General features: G+C 43.4%; 1 protein-coding gene across 1 annotated transcript; it reads right to left on the bottom strand.

Moving 5' to 3' along the window:
• Window positions 1–5,296: 5,296 nt before the first annotated feature.
• LOC115388304 (leucine-rich repeat neuronal protein 1-like) lies at window positions 5,297–20,504 on the bottom strand. Its single transcript, XM_030091376.1, has 2 exons — window positions 20,241–20,504; window positions 5,297–8,453 (listed from the first exon to the last, which is right to left on the bottom strand). Exon 2 carries the CDS (start codon window positions 8,282–8,284, stop codon window positions 6,131–6,133), a length of 2,154 nt encoding a protein of 717 aa, XP_029947236.1. The 5' UTR covers window positions 8,285–8,453; window positions 20,241–20,504; the 3' UTR covers window positions 5,297–6,130.
• Between the last annotated feature and the right edge of the window lie 1,882 nt (window positions 20,505–22,386).

Raw genomic sequence — 22,386 nt, 5'->3', positions numbered from 1 at the left:
CCATTGTTTTCATGACAGGACAATCAATAGAGCGAGGACGCGAGGTCGCCTCCCGCCGTAGAGGCCCATTATTGTTTCACCTTGACGACACGCAGAGTGGAGTCTTCACAATCATTTCCCCGTAGCAACGCAACGGTGTGCGTTTATCAATAAATCCCTTAGTACTCCGGGTTTCAGAATCTAGACCGCTGTTCCCGAAGACTTTTATTGCTGCGGAGCGCTTTAGAGTCCTGTTTGAATAAAGAAGTAACAGTCGGAGCTGCGACTGAGACGATGGAAATGAGCCTCAACGCTTTTGTGTCAGCACGGAGAATTAACACACACTCACACATACGCACACTCGCGCTCGCAGTGCGCTGCGGGCAGAAAGCAAAAGCTCCTTAATTGGGCCCTAGGAGAAAACACCAGAACAATCTGTCCGACATTTCATTATGCATTTAACAGATGATTACTGTTACTGAAATGCGTTGCGTTTTTACATTTCTATCATGTGGCGTCATTCAGACGGTGGAGGGGCCGCCTCACAGCTGAGTCCAAGCGAGCCACAAGAAAAAGTGACCTTTTTCCCCTTTCCATTGATTGCATTTCACAACATGGGTTTGTGTTTGTTCCAAGCCGCGTGCCGGCGTCATCCTTCCCTCCGACGTCCTCCAGTGTTCTGTTGACTCTGCTGGAGCTCGTTGCCGTGTCGCCCCGCTTTTAGCGGGGAGCGCATTTGTTTGCCATCGTTTCCCTGCTCGTCTCTGCTCTTCGGTGACCATTCCTGCAACAGAACATTTGCATTCTGATTGAAAATCTAATGGAAGTTGATGAAGGTGCACTTCGCATACAGCCCGAGCTGATGTGTAGGAATTTGTCTTGGTGGAAAAACAAACAGCGGGAGATGTAACTCGAGTGGGCTGAGAGTCTGGTTTTCCTAACTTTTTACTCTCCAGATTGCATCTAAAAAAAGCTTTGTGACCCCAATTCTGGAATCTCTGCCAAAAAATTTTAATTAAGTCAAATGGCGGACGCACCCACCCTCCATCCATCAATGTTCCACCATCTAGACTAGAAGATCAAAAATTTAATTTAAACAAAAAGAAATACGTCACATCATGCCTTCGCCCCACCAACAATGAAAGAAACCAGAAAAATGAAGCAGCTCTTACTATGAGGTGTGACCTTGAGCGTGTGGGAGCCCGGTGATGTGTATCATTAGTGTATTCAGGAGAATGTGCTGAAAATTGAATGCATATTTCATTATCCCGCCACATTAAAGACATATCCACTGGCTGTTTCTGTTTCACACACAGCGGCTGGTATTTATTATTAAATTAATTCAGAAATAATACTTTTGTCAGCTCGATTATTTAGAAATTGAACAAAGCTCAAGTGTGTATGAAGATTAAAGTACCCTATAACCTTTGATTTTCAGTGGAAGCTGCTGACGCAGTGTGGAGACAGACCTCCTGACCCGGGGTGCGAGCCGGAGATCACAGGAGCGAGCTCCAAGCGTCGGCTGATGTGACGATGAGAGGTGGTGAAAATTAGATTTACATGTTTAAAAAAACACAAAGAAATTCACTGTAGGGTGAGGAGCATGTCTGGGTGCTGCACGATTACAGGCCACTTCCACCGCCTCAAGTCAACAGTAAATTAGAAATTTAAATGAAATAAGGGTATATGGATGGCATATATTGAGGCCATGGCTAACAGCAATTCTGTAACACTTTGGTAAACTTCTTAGGATGTATTTATTTTTGCTCTCGGTAAAGCCCTGCCCTTAGATCGAACTATTACAATAGAGACAATTCGATGCCTCCACTATGCAAACCTGTGCACAATGTGCCATTTTGGTTTGGATCTCATCCTCTCTTCAGCTGTGGTTCTACAGGGTTCATGTCAAGCATGACAGAAGAGGAAGGAGGGGAGGGCCGCTCCGTGCCACTCTCCCTCACCTTCACCGCTAAAGGAAAAAAAAAAAAAAAAAAAAAAAGAGGAGCTTTTCTCGCTCCACACCTTTGAAAGCCGACATGATGTTTCAGTGGTTCCCCACCTGCGGGGTGTTGACCTTGTCAGTGGTATTTCAGGCTCGGGGGACTTCTCTCACTTGGCTGCCGGAGCTCGCAGGTGGATGGAGGGAGGGGTTGTCATGGAAACAGGCCACTGGGATGGGACACGGCGCCGGCTCCGGCGCTCGCTTTGAAAAGCTCTCATTGATAGCTGTCCCAATGAGCTGATTTCCGGTCTGTTACTAGGCTACCCACTGAGTGTGTGGAAAGGCTCGTCCGCTCCGTGCAGATAAAAGGAACGGCGGCGGACGTTTCACAGCTCAGGTTTAACAAATGCCAGGGCGCCGCTGTGCTCCTGTCCTCCTGCACCGTTCCTGGGTATTTTTAGAGCAGAACCTTTCTTCATCCTTACCGTGTGAGGATAATATTGCATTTTACTGCATGTAATTCAGTTATTTTCTAATTAGATATTGAGATCTCTTCATATTTGTTGTAATGCACTTGTTGACAGTGCTGTGATACTCAAGCTTTTCCTGAAGGACCACCTGTCCAAAAACGCTCTTGGGGATTTTTTCTCATTAAGGCCATCTCAAACACTGACATGGAAATTCCAGTCATAAGTGTTATGAAGTTATATTTTACTGTACTGCCACAACGTTTGACATCAACATGCAAGCAACTGATTATAAATGTTCATCTTTCAGTTCCTGTCTCCTGGTTTTTGTCGATAACTACAGTTATTACTTATATTTACAGGATTTATCTGTTTACATGTGTATCTGCCTTTCATGAAGGTCTATGGCTGGCTAGCTTTTTTCTGAGCTGAATGTGTTTTACATGTAATAAAGAAAAATTGACATTCAAAAATTATTTATAGAACAAAACCGTAAATGTAAAACAAATTATACTCTTTGAATGCTTTGCATGTCATATTGTATGATGGTATCATATCGAAGCGTATTGCTTTGCACTGTAAAGCACTGTTTACAAGATTTTTAGAGGCATGTGTAAACAAGCTTTGGGTTCTTTTTAGCTTGCAAGACCGTTATTTAAATTACTGAAATAAAAGCCAATAGTAATACCATTTCTTAAAAATGAATCTTTCACATCACACACAGTATTCTTCTGTTGTGAATTACCACTGTGAAGCTTCATCAGTACTTGTCTTTAATGATTCTGTAATAACTGAATTACTGATAAATACACAAAAGGTGAACTGATAGCCCAGAGTGTCTTTATGGAAATACCTGCAAGCTGCGAGCACCTGATGAGCTGCTCATTGTTGTCCTCACACTGAACAATGTGTGATTCCATTGCAGCAATAATTGAGGAGGAAAGGGGCGGAGAGAGAGCGCAGGAGAACCAGCCTGTTGTCAGGGGAGACAAAACGGAGATGGTCTGATTGCACCATGAGGCCCAGAGCTGTCAGTCAGCATCACAAACAAACAGGGCTGCCGGGCTCCCGCCGGAGAGAGACACACTTTTTCTCGACAGCCACTTTTATTCAGATTCGCATCGTGGAAGAACCGCGGACCTCCCTGAGATATCGCTGGTTGGCAAGTAACTCCACACCTGAAGCCTGTTTTGGAGGAGGAACAGATGGCTGTTTCTTGTAGAACAGTTATTAATATGTGTTGCAACAAATAAAAATAAACTGGACAAATGATTTCAATCTTTGAGATACTTCCTGAAGCCGAGCACCGACATAAATACTGATTAAATGCCAATAAGCAGAGTTTACACGCGTTGTCGTGAACCATGTCTGTCTGTGTCGATGCTAAGTTCACGTCAGTGACCTTGCAGGCTGGAGCACACCACTTTATCTACAGCATAGAGCGTCTACCTACGCACTGCCCTGCTGTAGATGTAGACCAAGTGTTAATGAGAGAATTAGTCATATTTAATCATCTTTAGCATGTAGTATGTAGCACAGCACAAAGTGAAATCCTTCTGATCGACATCCTTAAAGCGATACTTCAACATTTTGGCAAATTGGCCCATTTAGTGCAATTCCTTAGTCATTTCGAACAGCATACTTACTTTTTTTGTGAGGGCAAGCTGTTGTTTATTCAGAGGTGAGTCGAGGAAGGTTTTCGGGACGGACACAATGGAAGTGGATGGTATTTTTGTTCCCCCTCGTCAAACTCATCAAATACAAAATCCAACAACCCCAAAACGCTTTGGTGGACACATTATAATCCGCACATTCACTACGCTGTGGAACACCAACAAATAATATTGTAGTGTTACGACACTGAAGCAAATACTGGGAACTACTTTTTCTTTTGAAATCACTACGCCCAGACGCCATGTTTAGTAAGTAGTTCCGTCTTAGCAATCTTCGCATAAACAACTCAATCTCGTAATTTTGCATTAATATTTCACAGCGCAGTGAATGTGCGGATTATAACGTGTCCACCAAAGTGTTTTGGGGTTGTTGGATTTTGTATTTGATGAGTTTGACGAGGGGGAACAAAAATACCATTCACTTCCATTGTGTCCGTCCCGAAAACCTTCCCCGACTCGCCTCTGAATAAACAACAGCTTGCCCTCACAAAAAAAGTAAGTATGCTGTTCGAAATGACCAAGGAATTGCGCTAAATGAGCCAATTTGCCAAAATGTTGAAGTATCGCTTTAACACTACTAAAGAATCTCCAAACCACTGACATCGTCTGTCTTGTCTTGTCTGCCTGCTGCTGACGTTGCCGACGGATGATATAACGTAATTTAAGCTTTCACAACTATGAGTACTCCATGCAGTGCCCACAGATTGATATCGGTGCATCCCTATATTGATGCAATCTATACCTTTTCTATCCACAGTTATTACCTCCTTTCACGCTGGCTGTGCTGAACGTATTATTTCATATGTGCTCGCTTTAGTACAGCTTAGTGGTTGCAGAGGAACAAAAACATGAGGTTGAATAAAAATTGGAGAATCGCTGTCCTCAGTTTATGAGACTGAATTTCCTTGTCTTTCGAAGTTCCTGCATGTACTCCCAGGCATATTGTGCTGTAATTATTTTCTTGTGGGAGTCACTTTTAAATTATTCTCTGATAATTGCTTTGCAGAAAGAAGCACGCTGCTGTCTGCATCCTCCTGTTTCACTCTATCAACACTTATGTCATAACCTACAGCGACGCTCATCACACTTGTATTAATGAAATCCAAGCGTAAGATCCTGATATGAGAGTGTGACAGAGATTTCACTTTTTAAGAGACTTTTTTCCCATCTGTTTCTCGAGCACACGCTTCACATCTGATAGCAAAAAAAAAAGACACTTGGTATTTAAATCGGTGTTTAGAAAATATGAGGAAAGATTTTATTTGACTCGCTCCTCGTTAAACAACATGTTTGTGTGTGTAAACCACAACAAATCCAGTGATTGTAGACATATTCTAGCAAAATAAGAAACAAAATATTTAAGAAAACCCAAAAGCCTTACACTATGTACCTAGTTTTTAACATTCATATTTCTATTGCTGGTTTACAGTAGTTGCTCTGCAAACGGAAATGTCTAAATCAAACATACTGTTATTCATTGTACAAAAAGTAAAAGTAAATCATAGCTGATACAACATTACAGAAGAGTTTCTAACATTATTCAATAGACAGGATATCAAGTCTAAACATACTTTGTCAGCTTACATTTGCGTCGATAGACAAATTAGTATATATATTTCAGTGCACAACAGTCAACAGTGAAACTGTTTTACAAGAGAAAGATTGCAGTGTTTAACAGTTCTGCCAGAGAAAAGAGTCATGGAAAAAAAAAAAAGATCGAACTTCAGCGTTCCTTTTGCTTCCGCATGTGTAATCCGCCTCAGTGCTCATGCTGTGTTCATCAAAACGAGTACTCAAAGTAAAGCACAATGACTACCAAATCCAGGAAGCTAAAGAAAGCTGCCATACTGTGTCAAAAATGGGCAAGAGGTAAAAAGGCAGTATGCTAAACTAGAGGTCTTAAAATGTTGCTTCATTGCTTGCTTCAGTCTGAGAGACCCAAAAAACCCCAGAAAGAAACGTGAAAGGAAACAAATGTTTTAGTTCACTCGGGCGACCAAGAAGCAAATATGTAAATTTGTGCTCCTGAAACAAAGGTGTCTCTGTATTTCCGACTAGAAAAGCTGCTCTCACCACATGTAATAGCTGCGTGTGGTGTCCACCTGGCTGGGTTTGGTGTCGGATGAGCCCTCCTTCTCCTTCTCGCTGTCTGCCTCCCACAGATTGATGAGGGGAGGGTACAGCTCATTTAGCGGTATTGAGGAGGTTTTCTGCATATATTTTTTTAGGGAGTGGTGATAGTTTTTCCTCTTCCACCTCTTGGCGATGTACACACCCAGAGAGGCCAGGCTTATGATTGCAAACATGGTTCCCATGACCGCTGCCAGGGCAGTGTTGGTCCCTTGATCCGATATTTCCACGGCGAAGGCCGCCTGCTTCGTCGTCACGTTGACGCACGACTTCTGCGTCTGTTGGTGGATGTTGGAGACGGTCAGGCACACCTCGTACTCGGTGGCTGGTTGCAAGTGGGTGAGATTGTACTCGTGGACATCCACGGGCACCCTGGCAGTGTACGTGATGTGTGGGTTGTCTATTTTCATTGTTGCGGACGACCACTTGAGGTTAGAGGTCATCACGTTGGAGTTTATTTTCCAGGAGACGAGGATGGAGTGAGATTCTGTCTGTTTGACGTAGATCTTCATGAGCTGTGTGCTGTCCAGCAGAGTGCCGTTCACTCGTATGGCTGTCACCCTGGTGTCGGCTCCCTCGGAGTTTTGAGCCACGCAGGTGTATCTGCCAGAGTCTTCCACTTGGATACGAGAAATCCTCAGAGTCCCCTCATTGCTGAGGCTGTACTTGTCAGATAAGGTGTCAATCATTACCTTGTTCCCCATCGGTGTCACCCAGTAGATTTCAGGCTCAGGTTGAGACATAGCTCTGCAGTCCAGATCCACGGTCATGCCGATGTCTAAATTGAGGTGGCTGGGGAAGGTATCGTGAGAAATCATCGGCAAGCACTGACTTATCAAGTTACTATGGAATACCTCCCGCACATGCATCCCTCTAACCTCAGCCGGCATCGCGCAAAACATGGACAGAGGCTCCATGAAGCGAACTGTGGTTCTGTTAGAGCTCATCCACTGAATGACACAGTCACAGCGCAGAGGGTTGCTGTGGATACTGATTTCACGCAAGTTGGGGAGAGCATCCACTGTGGACTGGTACAGGGCGTTCAGAGCGTTGTTGTTCAGCATCAGGCTTTCTAAGGCTGGCACATCGCGAAAGGCTTGACGATTGATGAAAGAAAACTTGGGGTTGTTTGTAGCCTCCAGCTTAGTGAGCTCAGGAAGGTTGTCCAAGGCGTGACGTTCAATAGAAACCAACTCTCCCATGTTGTTTATACCAAGCTCCTTCAGTCTCAGCATGTTCTTGAAATCTCCTTCCTGAATCTTGTGCACTGGGTTTTTGTTCAAATCCAAGAACTTGAGGTTAGGCAGTTTCTGCAGGGCTCTCTGAGGAACTTGCACCAGCTTATTGTCATAGAAAGAGAGACTCTCAAGATTGTCAAGTCCCACTAAGGCATTTGCAGGAATGTCTGTCAAATCCATTCCAGCCAGAACCAGGCTTCTCAGGTTGTTCAGTGGTTTGAAATTAAAGTCCATTATTCCAACAACGGGGTTTTCTCCAATCATGAGGATTTCTAGATTGGGTGTAGATTCGAACCACAGGCTGTTGATGGTCTTCAGCTTGTTGGAATTGAGGTGAAGCCTGAGCAGGTTGTGGAGTCCAGCAAAGGCATTGGCAGAGATTGAGTTGATCTGATTGTGGTTAATGTAGAGCTCCTGCAGGTTGCTGAGGTCCTGCAGGCAGTAATCGGGCATTTCTGTGATCTGGTTCTCCTCCAGGTGGAGCGTGGTAAGCTGGGACATATTGGTAAGGCCAACATCTCGAATGCTACTAAAGTTATTCTGGGACAAATCCAGCTCAGTCAGGTTAAAAAGCTGCTCCAGCTCCTCACTGGTCCTGGCAATGTAGTTACTCTGTAAGAGGAGAACCTGAGTGTCGCTGGAAAGGTTCCCTGGAATGCGAGTTAAGCGAAGGTCATTGCAGTCCACCGTGATGGCTTCTCTGTAGGTGGACTGAGGGGTGAACCAGGGTCGGATCTCGCAAACACACAACTGGGGACATTCGTTGCTCTGGACGAAAGACAATCCTATTGACACCAGGAGCAGGCAGGCAAATGCCTGGCTCAGAAGTGGGCAGTCCAACCTCCGTCTAGCCATGCTGGAATGGGACAGGAGGATGGTCCAATGACTTTGGGAAAGGGTGCGTCACACTCATCAACCAGGCCTTCCACTGATCACCTCCTTCAGTCCATGGAACGATGGTGAGATTCAGGGGTTGAGGTCCAAGGTGTGTTTTTACAGCAGAGCCTTGGTGTCACGGGATTATCTGTAAAAGAGAGATGGAAAACATATGTCATGAATTCTATTTAAATTCCGTTGTTCTAACTCAAACAGTTTTGGTCAGTCAACCAGTCTGTTGGTCGTCCTCTCCTCTGATTGAGATTCAAATGTCAACTATCAGTTCATATTTCATTAGTATTGCTCAAATTATTTTGTATCTCTGAAAAATAATAGGATTTTCTGCAGATTTTTCTTTTTCATTGTGTGTTTTCTCAGTAATGTTGATCTTTTTGCCTACAGTTGTACAACTCTACACTTTCCTTGCAAGGAGAAAGACTGCAACAACTGTTGTAATTCCCTAATCTTCCTGCTCCACTTGACTGCTATATTTTGATGCTCAGTGATTAGAGAAAAGTATGAGACAAAGTAGTTTGTGTAATCTTGTTGTATACTCGCTGTATACCACTTACAGCTACAGTAAGAGAACTAGCTTAAAGAAATGTCTGTTCAATCATAGAGCACACGCACAGACACACAATCACAATACACATTCAAATTTAACATTAAAGAGAGACAGAAATTCACTTGATATGCACTTTTGAGTTGTTAAAGGAAACTAATAAAACTGGAGAAAACACGGGGAGGCACAGGAAGAAAATGCAAACTCTACATAAAAGTACCCCAAATCTTGAATGAAACTGGCTAGAGCTGACGCCTACATCGCTGAGACCACACGAATCCATATCTCATTCAATATGACAGCTCAGTTTTCATATATTGTCACCATATGAGGTTTTATGTTTTCAAATTTCAGTTAATAACTTATGGTTCTTTTGATTTTGGTGACATGCCTCAGAGGTAAAGTAGTAGAAGATATATTTATCTATTCATCCGTCTTCTATCCAGTTTTTTTCCTGTTCAGGGTCACTGGAGCTGAGACCAGCTAACTAATGAAAACACAAAGTGAGGATGGCAGAAAAGCTGCTGCTGCACTCATGCTCCACCGCCACAGTAAAAAGTTCTTTTGCAAATTCGCAAGTAGATGGACAACAACAACGTTTGCCTCCAGAGCGTCATGACTCGCAGTGTGTGTGTGTGTGTGTGTGTGTGTGTGTGTGTGTGTGTGTGTGTGTGTGTGTGTGTGTGTGTGTGTGTGCGCGGGGGGGGGCTTCATTACAAAAACAAACATCACCCACTGGTGCCCCAGTTTCTGTCAGTTCTGTGTCAAGAAACATCGGTTTCAAACTGTTGCTCTGTAACTGCCCAACTTTTCTGCCACAAAAATGTAAAAATGACACGTTTTCACTTGAAACACTGTTGTGTAAACAGAGTCTAAAGAGACAGGCTAAACCCTGGACAGTTTAGAGCAGGAAAAATATTTGTGGAAATATCTGTATTTTTTGAAATTCTATACAGCAGCACAGTACAATCTGTCCTTTGCATCGAGCCTGTCCCTGTGGGAGAAGTGGGAGGTCACTGTGTGGTACCCAGGGAGCTTTCTGGGGTTAAGGGCCTTGCTTTGAACTTTGAACCCTGATCCTCTGGTCACAAACCTCGCTCTCAGACACAATGAACATCAATAAAACGTCACTATTAGGTTATTATTTTTTGTCAGTTTGATTGATCACCAAGCGCTCACATGTGGGAGTCAGCTCTATGATTTGATGGCGCACACACCTGCTAATCAGGAGCGTTTTCCTATTGTTTCTGTGAGGAAAAATCACAGCATTGAGCTTAAAGCACCATTGTGTTCCAGGGATGCCTCACACAGAGAGAACGTTCCCTCAGTTTAGTCTTGTTATGTGTAACAATTACAGAACGACCCGATAATGTTTTCCGTTTCTTGTAAATGCGGCAATTACATAAGACAGCAGATTGACTAAGAACAACAACAGTCTCTGCACAAGCCTTGGGAGACTGCGGGTTATGTGCAGCATCAACAGTTTTGAGAAAATGCAAGTTCAGCTCATTACAATGCACGCACAAAACCGGGCTGTGAACTACTTGGAAACAGATCAAGTCCCATTGAGGGCTTTCATCTACCCAACAGGCCCATAAGGACATGATCATTAGCCTCTCCGCACATCATTAAACACCGTGAGATATTAGTATGTGCCAGGCCTCAAAGAAAGAAAGAAAGAAAAAAAAACACAAAAAAACTCAAAACAAAACAAAAAGTAGATGCACGCCTTAATTTTTAATGCAACTTCTTCAGCATCCTGAATATAGGGCGAGCAAGAAAAATAACTTTCAGCTGGCTTGGGATTTTTTTTTTTTTCTTCCAGGATGATCGAGTGTGGAAGAAAAACTGTCAAAAGTTTTTGCAGCGGTTCTGAGCTGAAAGACGACAGGCAGCTTCAAACGGGACTTTGAGGAGAGTGATGTGGGAGGAAGAGAGAGTCTCTGGTTTGGAGGGGAGGGAGATCCTGAGAGGTGAAACGGGCATCTGCCGGCCCATATGGCCGCAACACTTGACTTCCACTCACATGGACGATAAAGCATTAATTCTCGCAGCTTTTACTTAAAAGCAGTGCCACATTTAAACCTCTTAACTGGAGACCTCACTCGACTAATTTTTTTTTTTTTTTCCTAGGGATGGCAGTGTTGATTGGTCTGCCACTTTGGTCCAGAATCAAACACTTTATCCAGCCAAAGGGCGGGATTACGATAAATTATAGTGAAGACACTCCACTTCTGACTTCTTGATTTATTTCCCAAAAGCAATAATTCGCTTAGAAGTGGCATTTTCTCTCAGAACCCATGAGGTTCCACTTCTATTCTTGTTTGAACAGTCTCAATATCAACTGGATGGATTCTAAATAAATGTGATGCATGTTCTTTAAGGTGAACAGCCTTTTTTTTTTTTTAATCACACCATACAACATTGAAATCAGACAATGGATTCAATGCAAAATTCATTTTCCAGACACCGTTTGGCTGCATTGTGTATTTACCTCCAACCTCATCAAGTAAACATTACAACATAATGTACTGTCAGTTTTGGTGATCTGCCGTAAATTCTGCCCTTAAACAGGTAACAGTTTTATTTTTCTTTGGCTGTTATAGAGATATAAAGACTTCACTGGAATCCATATATCAATAATGAGAACAATAAGGTTGTATAAAACACTTTCTATGTCAAATGTAAGAACATATTACAGCAGGGTGCAATTCAGTGAAACATAAATTGGACTTATTACCTTTCTGAGTGAACAGAAACTAATAAGTGAATAGAATAATCAGAAGCGGAACTGCTACTGGACCACATGGAGGGCTGTGTACCTTCAGTGATACAGAATATCATCTGTGTTCCAGATCTGAAAATGTTTTGTGTCTGTTTTAACATGTTTTAAAGGAGATGTAAATCGATTCAGCCTTTAGCAGAGATGCTGATGTTTTCAAGCTGAACAGAGATTCTTCAGCTGGCCCCCCATGACTTTTATCTGCAGACTTTGACCAAGCACATTTTCTGTTATTCAATCTTTTTGTCATCTTTCTAGTTGTTTTATGACTGATCACCTCATATTGCTTTGTTCTGTTTCCCCCAAATTCTGATTCAGTTACTATGAAGGCTCTGGTTTGATTACTGTCTCCACAAAACTGTCCAGCTTCAAGGTGTCTCCTTTTGTTTCTGTGCTTTAGAGGACTCAGCGCTCCATCCAATCCCTGCAAGCAATGAAACGTCAACATGCCAGCTTACAGTGAACAATTCTCCTTTAAAAAGCACCTTAATTATGCCAAACCCTCTTAAACAAGCATACAATTTGGTGCACTTCATTTGAGGTTAGAAAGTCAGGCCTATTGTCACAATGAGAAATCTGGTACAAGTTGTTCAACAACAAGACAATTCTATTTAGTGAAAATCCATCCATCGTATTTGCTCATTGTCACATAATTAATTGATTACCAATATTTGCCTCATCACATCATGGCATCAATTGGCTCGTCAATCCTCATGCCGCGCTGTAAACACAGCCATGAACCAATCAATTCACTGGATGCGAGTGGAGTACAATTCCCTTTTGGGGGAGGAAAAAAAAGGCAATCTGTCTCATAGGTACAGCTGAGTGGTGTGCATCATGGGGGATTTGTAATCTACGGAATGTTCGCTGAAAAATAAGTTATTGTTGTTTCCCATTCAACATAAAAAAAAGTCCAAAAACAATTTGCAAGAATACTGACATCTAACTGAAGTCACACTTTGTCGTCAGCACTAATTAACTGGTAACTGATAACCATTACATGGACTTACATCAGCACGTCACTATTATCAATATCAGCATTTGAGGAGGTGAACTGTGGGGTTTAGCGCTCAGCAGTGTGGTGAAACTTCACTGAGCTGCCAGCCTGCATTGTAAAAATGTTTATTTCCCCTTCCTTCTATCTTCCTCACGTCTAACATGCGTTCCACCCACAGTATACAGACATCTCCCTGCCAGCAGGCCGTGCACGAGCTCGCAGGTCTGAATTAAGGCTATTTAGCAGGCACCCCATCCTGAGCGCAGCCGCATAGTAACAGCAGCGAGCTTCCACCTTCTTTATGGTCAACACCAGCTTAAGAAGATAGCACTTAAGAGGCTTTCAAACAAGGGAGCTGAGTAATACATCCCAATGTAAACTGCCTGGCAACAGCAGCAGGGGGACAGCAAGACGGCCGCGATCCTCCTCCTATACCGGGGATTCCCTATGGGACAGGGCGGAGCGAGGGTGAAACGCGGATGCCGCGCTTGTCTTGCTTTCCAGCTTTGAACGGCGAGGCGATGTTGTGACGATTCGCCGCGCCCGGTAGGAATAGCAGATGGAGATGCCGAAGCGGAGATTAGCTGGGGGCAGCGTGCCCGATTCAGACCCACGGGAGACAAACAGGTCACTTAGCGCTTCAATTAAAAGCAGCACATCAGCAGAACCCGAGGCCGCGGAGGCAGGAGAGCGGCGGCGCCGTTAATGCATTCATAATCTCATCACAACAAACGGCTGCTTAAGTACTTGTTTGTCATTTAGTCGGCGAGTAAATGTACAACTGCAAAGCAACGTTTCAAGTAACTGGAGCTGAACAAAGCTTTGACAGACGCTGTGAATCTATCATTTTTATGCTTGTTTTATAGTTCCCAACATGTTTTCATCTCACACAAAATCAAAACATTTCAGTTGAGGTGATAATTACTCATCCTTTCATTGTTAAAATTTTGCCACAAGCATTTTGGGAAAGAAAGCTACTTTTTTTTTAAAGGGTAATTGGAACATATCTACAGCTTAATGCCTGTGCTGCGAAATGGTATTTAATACCATGAAGCATGGAGATTATTCAGTGATATATATCTGCCTGCTCCCACATGCTGTTTCCTCTGTTTACCATGAACGGGGTTAATCTTAGATTCTCGTCGTTTGATAAACGGCGACAGCTTTGTCTGTGCTCCTCTTCATACAATGCGAGATTAAGAAGTTTCTGATCCCGTTTTTAATACGGGTCACACAACATGACACAGTTGTCAAAGGAGAAAGTGGGTTAGCCAGCTTTTGTTTTTTTTTTTTTAAGGGATATCTAAATGCTGTTATAGTTTAACCATGAGTACTTAGAAAACGAGAATGAAATCAGGGTCAGCATCCAGCTGGGTAATTTATTTTTCTTTTTAGTAAAAAAGAAGAAAAAGGAGGTCTGGAACAGGCTGATACAGGATGTGCTGGTTTCAACAGTGAGTCCAAAGTTAAAGGAAGGACTCAAAAAAAACCACAAAACCGCTTTAACTTGTTTTTATTTGACTCTGGAGGATGTTTATGTGGCTTGTCGCCACTGCTACTCTTTATCACTGAACTTATCGAGTTGAAACTATTGATTACAGGGAAATCTAAAACTACCCAGTCAGTCCAGGAGAAGATAGACTGGGAGTCAAGATACTCTGGAGGCAAACATTGTTACTGTCCGTCTGCTGGGGCAGAAGAGCTGCTCACTACATCTGTGGTGCGCATGTGCAGCAGCAGCGTTTGTGCTTTCCCCCGTTTCCACACAGTTTGAGCATTTTTGAAAAGTTCAATCTTGTGGGGTGATTTTTAAAAAGTTGCGTTTTCAGTGGCTCTGAGCAGCGTTTAATGTTTTCAATGAGCGAACTCTTTAACATTCATCATGATCTTGCTTTTTACATCATTACATTTATTTGAATGCTTTGACTTAAAGAATATATATATGTGTGTGTGTGTATATATATATATATATATATTTTTTTTTAATGCGTTTATGTAAGACTACCGTGAAATGGAATGCCTGCCAACAACTTAGTGATTCTGACCTTTTTCACTGTAATAAAGCCAATAACACGATCATTTTCAGATAGTGTGATCTGAATATTTCATCCATTATTGCAACAACTGCAACCGATAAGGTAAAAAGTTATTACATGATTGGAAAAGTATTAAATAATCATTTGAAACTGTAATAACTGCGGCAAATAATGTAATTATATACGAATAAAACCATATTTCTTGGAAATGAACACCTTTCTTGGAGATTTTGTGAAGTTTGCTTAAAAACAATAAGCATAGAAGGAAACACTCTTCAACGCCTTCTCTCAATGACTTGTTATTGCCAATTTATTTCAGTATTAATTGTTGCAATCCTTAATTTTACCCCTCTTTCCTCTATTTCCTGTCTGATCCACTTTCTCTTGTGACATAAAACCTCTGATATTGACAAACACCGTCACCTTGACCCGAAATCACCACAAACCCGTCTGTCCTCAAACTAATCCTGTGTTCTTCATGCAGTTTAGAAATCACATGTTAACCTGCACTATAAATAACTCTGTGTGTTAATCTCAGTGGAGACTAAATCCCATTTCAAGTTTGATTCTCATATTTGAACTCGTGAATGGGTTTCTCGCTCTCATCGGTGACAGCTGAAGGTTTTATGCTGGTCGGTTACTGTTTAGGAGACTGTGTAGCGCTGCTACGCAATTCACATGAATGGATCTGTAATATGAACCCAGTGTGTCTCGTTTTAACTGATGTACAGTGCTAGTGATCCTCATCTGTAGATGATCTTACACCGATCGTAGAGATCCACGGACCGATGACAGACGAAATGCTAATGAAGGCTTGTCACTCACTTGCTCAATTTCAGATCTTGGCAGTGCCCTTTAATGGTTCATTTCCTGCGGTTTGACAAACTGCATTAGGCTCATCTCATGGTCGCCCGGAACTTTTTCCACGGTGCCAAAAGAAATTAAGTGAATGAGCGTTTTAATTATCATGGGCGTGGGCCCAAACAGACACCTGGGCAAACAGCTGCAGGCTGCGGAGGCCTTTGTGTGGGCGGACTATTTATTTATGCAACACTCGGGCTGCACACAGTGATATAAGATTATTAGGTTGAAATTCAGGGCTTTGTGCAATAATTACCTTTGAGGAAAGCTTGTGCATCTGCTGCATTATGATATTTAGCAGCTGCGCTCCTCTTATTAGACTGACTCTTTCTTCCTGTGGATTGCATTCCTACTGTCCGTCGTCACAAAATGTGCCACGGAGATGCTCAATCTCACTGAATCTGCAGCTTACAGAGAAGGTGAAAATACAGTATATACAATAATACACAGTAGACTACAAAAAAAAAAAACAGCACTGGCAACAGGATTTTTAGAAAACTACATGTTTACGGGAAATGACAGAACAACAGTAACGTTAGGACGTTCCCTCAACTAAAGCAGCCGGAGTTTAAACTGTCTAATAATTTACATATTGATGACTTGAGGTGTACCAACAGTGATCTACAGGCACAGCATGCTTCATTCTGTCAGGAGATGGTGACTTCTGATCTAAAAAGAGAAATCACCAGTAGTTCTCAGTGTCTTTGTCTTGTTGTATTATTTCACTGTAATTTGCACCTCCTTTAAAGCTTTTTCACACAGCCTCAGTCGCTACAGGTAAGAGGAGCACAACGGCTGCCAGTTCAGCTCCGAGCGCATCTGAGAGCCGTGAAATGCTCGGAGTAATTTCATGCAGCGCGAGGACACCACTGTCATTCCCACTTGAGGAAGTGTCACTTTTACGGAGTGATACTGAGATCCCGCTCCGTGTCTGGCATCTGGATGCACGGCACGCACGCACGTACACACACACACACACGCACACACACATACACACACTCTCCAAGTACAACATCACCTCTGCAGTTGTAGAGGAATTATGACTGATAACTTTAACCAAGTTCACTCCAAGTTTCCTTCAGTCTGCAGACAGCTGTTCTGAGTGACTCTTTATCTCAAAAGTTAAATTCTATAAGCTACATTAAAACCTGGATCTTGTGATGGGAGATGCTGAAAGACATCAGACAAATATTCGAAGCAGGAGTGTAAAGCTCAGTTTAACAGTTGGTCTCAAGTGAAATGATCGCGTTACTGTTTATAAATAACAAAAATCCAAATCTTCACTTCTTAAAAGTGCCTCTTTCTGAGAATTTCTTAAAAACACAAAGAAATAACCTGAAATTACCTCCTAAAAGTGGAATATGAAAGACTTTTTTGCCACAGTGTTTCTGTGATTCTTCAAATCCCAGAAGTATGTGGACTGGGAGTCACGCCAGAGGCGGCCATTGTTGTTATTGTCCGTCTACTCAAGCCTGTGCAGAAGAGCTGTTTACTACGGCCATGCACAAGCACAGGAGACAGGGTCGGAATGTTTTTAAAAAGTTGCATTTTCAGTAGCTTCAAGCAACACTGTCATTTGAATATTTGATTTATATTTTTCACACTATGTAATGTCGGTGACCGGGCCGAACTCCACTCTCCGGAAGGCCACATTGTGGTCCACTCGCCATATGTTTAACACTCTAAGTGAGCAGAGGAACCTTACAATGTGATTTAAAGAGAACAACAATATCTTTCCACTTCAGCTGTGTGATGTAAATGTGATGCATGCACGCAAAAAAAAAAAAAAGCGAAAAGATAGCAGAGAAATGAAGAATAACAGGTGGAGCAGGTGAGATAAACAACCCCAGGGAGCCAATAAACACATCTTGGCACAAATGGAGCCAAACTGAGGTGACAGAAACATCCCTGGATTTGATGAATGCAGCAGCAGATAAGCAAGGAGGAGCGGAATATGGAAGAAGTGAGAGATTCTGACGAGAAGCCTGAATATGTGAGAAACATCCCCTTCTCCAGACTCACGTCATGGAGGCTGTATTTTCACGGAGAAAGTCTCTAATCTTTCTCTTGAGGGATTTAGTATCCAAAGTCGCTGTTGGGATCGTGAGTCAAAATACGGCCTGGTTCGGTTAAACAATGCGAGCAGGTTTGATCAGTCCTCTACAGCGTAAACATGCTCAGCCTGGCTCGCTGTGCACACAAACACACCGGGTAATTACACTAAATCACACACAGTCCAACAAATCCATCATCGTCTCTTCTGAAGGGGACGGCTGGATTCCTCTCATATGTGAACATATAACGATCCGGCGGTTCCACATTTCTGCCGCTCGCTCCAGGTCCTCCCTGGCTGGAGACGGCCGGGCCGATTCGTCACCTGCGACGCCGGCGTCATCGATTTCACGGCGGCTCGGTTTTCTGCACGTCTCAGAATAGCTTCACCTTCAGACGAGTCCGGTGGGAACAGACGCAACGGAACACTGTAACACCATACAAGTTCTTATGTTTTTGTTTACTTTTGTATTGCAGAGAAGCTACAGTAGCCTCAACATTCAGGAAAAAAAATCCAAAGGAGAATCTTGTTTTCCTCTGAGTTCCCACCACACTGTGAGGAAAGGATGTGTCCTCCGTGTGAACAGAAAACTATTCTCAGAGTCAGGTTTTGGCAAAATTAACCACTTCTTATGTCTGTAAGGCGTCCTGGCGCCGCTGCAGCAGTCACAGGGTTTCTGCAGGTTTGATGCAAGCTTTTAGTTCAGAGCTCCAAAGAGTCTCCTGACAGGCAGCAGCAACTATAAATAACCAAACTGTCTCACAGAAAGTACCAAGAAATATTAACCTCTCTGCCTGAGCGATTAAGAAGCTTTACTGTCACTGCATGGGAAAATACAATGAAATGTCATTTAGCCGCTAAATATGAACTGAAGTAACAATGTCAACTTCAGTATAAACGCTGACATAAACTACTGTCAGATTCAAGCAGCGAAGTTCAGGCAATAATGAAAGACGTTTCACTACAATTAATATCATCCCATCGTCGGTTTTTGATAGTTTAAGTGTTTGTTTTCAGCACATTCCTAGGTAATACATGTGTATTGGACAATTATTATTCCTGATTAGTGACACAAGATGATTTTTGTTCATCTAAGTCCATTAGAACTGAAGGGAAAGTGCAATAATTAACTGTTGTATGCTGTGTGTATGAGTGTGTTTTTTATGCTGAATGTGTTTTTAGGCATTTTGTTGTTCCCTCTTAAACCTTCTCCATACTGTGCCACATGCACAGTTTTTTTTTGCGCTCTCTTTTCTGTCTCTTAGAAATGCATTCATAATTTTGTTGTTTCTTTTAACAACGACTGAGATGATTCTTATTCTGAACTGAATTTCTGTGCTTTCAAACTATACAGTCTATAGAAGATAAGCAGCTGGACCTGCTCACTGGATGGAAGGTCGCCCTCCGGAGACGTCTGCTGTCACCAACAGACACACGCATACACGCGCTCGCTCACACACACATACGTGTTCCCTGGAGCTTGAACCGCAGGTGTGTCTTCCTGAACGCTGATATCTTCCTCTCTCCCTTCACACACGCTCCCGTAAATAAAAAATAAAGAAAAAAACCACATGACAACTGTTGAAAGACGTGTCTGCCCTCTGAGCTGAGCTCCTGTAGGGACAAAGGCTGAGCGCCTCAGCCCTTCTTACAGGAATAATGGTGGAAGCTTGAGCTGAGTGACCCCCCCCCCCCCCCCCACCCTACTTTATGCCCTGGTGCGCGTGCGTGTGTGTGTGTGTGTCATTACACTGTTGAGTTGCTGGATCAACACTTTAATTTGGCCCCCAGTTCCACATGAGGAAAGATGGACCTCAGCACTTTGACGCTGGAGGGCAAAAGCTCAACTGTTGCAGCGAATCCCCCTCACATTACAAACACGCACATTAGAAAACAAACAAACAAGCAAACAAACAAACATCCTCTCAGAGAAGTCCCCCTCTGTCTGAAGTTGAGCGATGCCAGTCAGCTCGGTCACAAAGGGCGCAACAGCTGCAGAGATGGAGCCACAATGGACCCCCCGCCGCCGCAGCCCCATTCCCACCCAGGGCCCGGTCCTCACCCCCCCCCGGCAGGAAGACTCGGCGACTTCTCAGCCCGGGGAGGAGGACTCGAGACATCTGCCGACATACTTTTGACATTAATATGCAAATCACGTCTGCACGGCGGCGCGCGCGGCGCACGCGGCTTCCTCCTGGCTGGCACGGCAAGTACCGCAACGAGATCAAAGTTTGTTTTGCTGAGAGGGGGGGTGCAAAAAAAAAAAAAAAAAATCATTTGTCGCATTAAAACGGCTGATGCATGACAGCAAACGCACCGGGAGATGAAATGTTCACATGTGGATTCAGATCAGGAGAGATGAGAATCCACCAGGCTGTTTACAGGAGAGAAACGGTCTTGCCCTTGAGTGTGTCTGCTTCTTAAATGCACCCCAACTCAGCGGATCGCCCCTTGCAGAGAAATTCGAAGTGAGTGCAAACATATTTACGCAGCAGGCACGATTTAACTGATGGAAACAACACTAATCCGCAGCTGCAGCGTTCATTTACATTTTTTTTTTCACAGTGAAATTGCAGTAAAAGAGGAAACTGATGGGAGACCCAGCCTCTCCTCTCCTCTCCTCTCCTCTCCTGAAGGGTCTCACCTTGTTGGCATTCCAGTCCGACGTTCCCAAGCGCGCGGCTCCCTTTATCCAGACATGCGCGTCAAAGCACAACAATAAATAAGATCAGTGCTGCGGCGGAGCGTCGCTCATCGCGCTGCGTAAAAACGCATATTCCGCTTTCCTGCGGGCTTCAGCTGGCGGCCGCTCACTGCGATCTGTATCCGATCAGTCCCAGGGCGCCTCGGAGAGAGGCATGGTGCGGTCTGCAGAGAGAGAGAGAGAGAGAGAGAGAGAGAGAGAGAGAGAGAGAGAGAGAGAGAGAGAGAGAGAGAGAGAGAGAGAGAGAGAGCGAGCGAGAGCTGCAGCCCACCGCCGACCGGTTTGTTGCCCCGGTATTAATTCCTCCGCTCCTCCTCCTCCTCCTCCTCCTCCTCCTCCTCCTCTTACGGATGGAGAAGAAAAATGATAAAAACACCTGGCGCTGTCCAGACCAGTCAGCTGATTCTCCGGCAGACTATTGGCTGAGAGCGACTGTCTGTCACCGCCGGCCAAAGCAAAGCAAAGCACCATCTGCTCCGGGCTTGTTGTGATGAGAACAAAGGCAGGAGAGGGCTGTGGGGGCACGGGGGGAGGCGGGCGGGCGTGTGTGTGCGTGTGTGTGCGTGTGTGTGTGTGTGTGTGTGTGTGTGTGTGTGTGTGTGTGTGTGTGTGTGTGTATGTGTGTGTGTGTGTGTGTGTGTGTGTGTGTGAGGGCGGGGAGGGTGTGACATGGCATTACTGCTGGGAAAAAAAAAGAGAAAAATAAACCTACTGAGCCTCCTCTGTGCACAACATCACCAACAACTGGAGCAATTCTTCAATAAAAACATTTTTCTTGTTTTACCCTTTTAAAGTTAATATTGATTAATGTAGTTATTGATTGGCTCGCCTATATTTTGAATATTTGAACAGCTTGCTTTCAAAAACTTCCTTCCTTTCAGGGCCAATCCGTGGTTGAGGGATTACACAGGTCACCAGTTCATCACAGGGCAATCAGATCACTTCCAGCCAGCCTGAGGCACTGTTTGTCCATATCGTGCGTTTCGGGCCAACCGCTTGAGATCGCATACCTCTACGTTACATCCGCTGAGCTGTCTGGTCCAGCATCCCCAGACAAAGCCCAGATCGGTGTCCTCTGCCCTGGGAGCTGAAAGGCACCCTGCAGAGGCCCGGGCATGGATGCTGATGCTCTTTCCCATAGTTTTCTGGGAAAGTTGGAAAGTTGTAAAAACTGAAACTAAGACCTGTAAATTCTTTTAAGCTAAAATCTGGCATGCACTAATGGCATTTATGTATTTTTCAAAAGAAAGTATCATTAAAATTGGTTTTATGTAGAAATTGTTGAATTTTTTTTTGCTAGTAATTGTTTGGGTTTGTAAAAATATTGGCGTTTTAATCACGTATACTCCGCTCCAAAACAAAGAAAAACTTTAAAATTCCACTGAAAATGGGTTGTAAGTGGCCCCTGAACTGAATATGTGTGTGATACCATTGTGATAAGGCTTTTGATTGATCGATGTTACACTTTAAGCAATAAGAAAAAAGGTACGGCAGTCTAAAGAAAGTACTTGGAATGATGTCAAGAGTTAATTGTGAGACTTTCTCTCTTGATTTTGGAGAACTGGCCACTCTGCCTACTTCATTTTTAAAACAGAACGATTTCCTGTGTTGTGTCCAGTCTGCTGGTAAAGTGTTTTCATTACTGTGAGAGTTAGATCGATTTTATCTCCTAAACTGCCAGTAAAATAAATCTTGTAGTGGGTTAGATCTCTCTATCCCCTCAAGGCATCACAGCCTGATTATATCCAACACAACCCAGAGCATAAATTTAAAATAATAAGGTTGTATTGTCCCTAGAAATATCAAACAAGGCAGACCTGGCCATGAAGAATCATGTACACAATTTTAAACTCTTAGAATACTCTCATTTTAGGGAGTTTGTCTTTAAAGGACTTTCATGGAGTTGAAAGTGAATCAAACACAGGTGGAGGTATTCTGTTGTCAGAATATATGGAAGTCAATGTAAGCCACTGAAGTCCATGTCAAGCTGTGTTTTGAGTTTTCCACATGACAGAACAGTGTTTTGTCAACCAGCCAGCCCAGACTGAAGGAATAAATCTGTCAGATTCGGTCTCAGATTCAACAC

This window comes from Salarias fasciatus, chromosome 5 (genome assembly GCF_902148845.1).
Source record: "Salarias fasciatus chromosome 5, fSalaFa1.1, whole genome shotgun sequence".
Lineage (NCBI taxonomy): Eukaryota > Metazoa > Chordata > Actinopteri > Blenniiformes > Blenniidae > Salarias > Salarias fasciatus.
The sequence above is the reverse complement of the archived record's forward strand: the minus strand, read 5'-3'. Positions and strand labels throughout refer to the sequence as shown.

Excerpts from the sequence above, each read along its gene's own strand:
- LOC115388304 (XM_030091376.1), bottom strand. The coding sequence starts at position 8,284 with ATGGCTAGACGGAGGTTGGACTGCCCACTTCTGAGCCAGGCATTTGCC.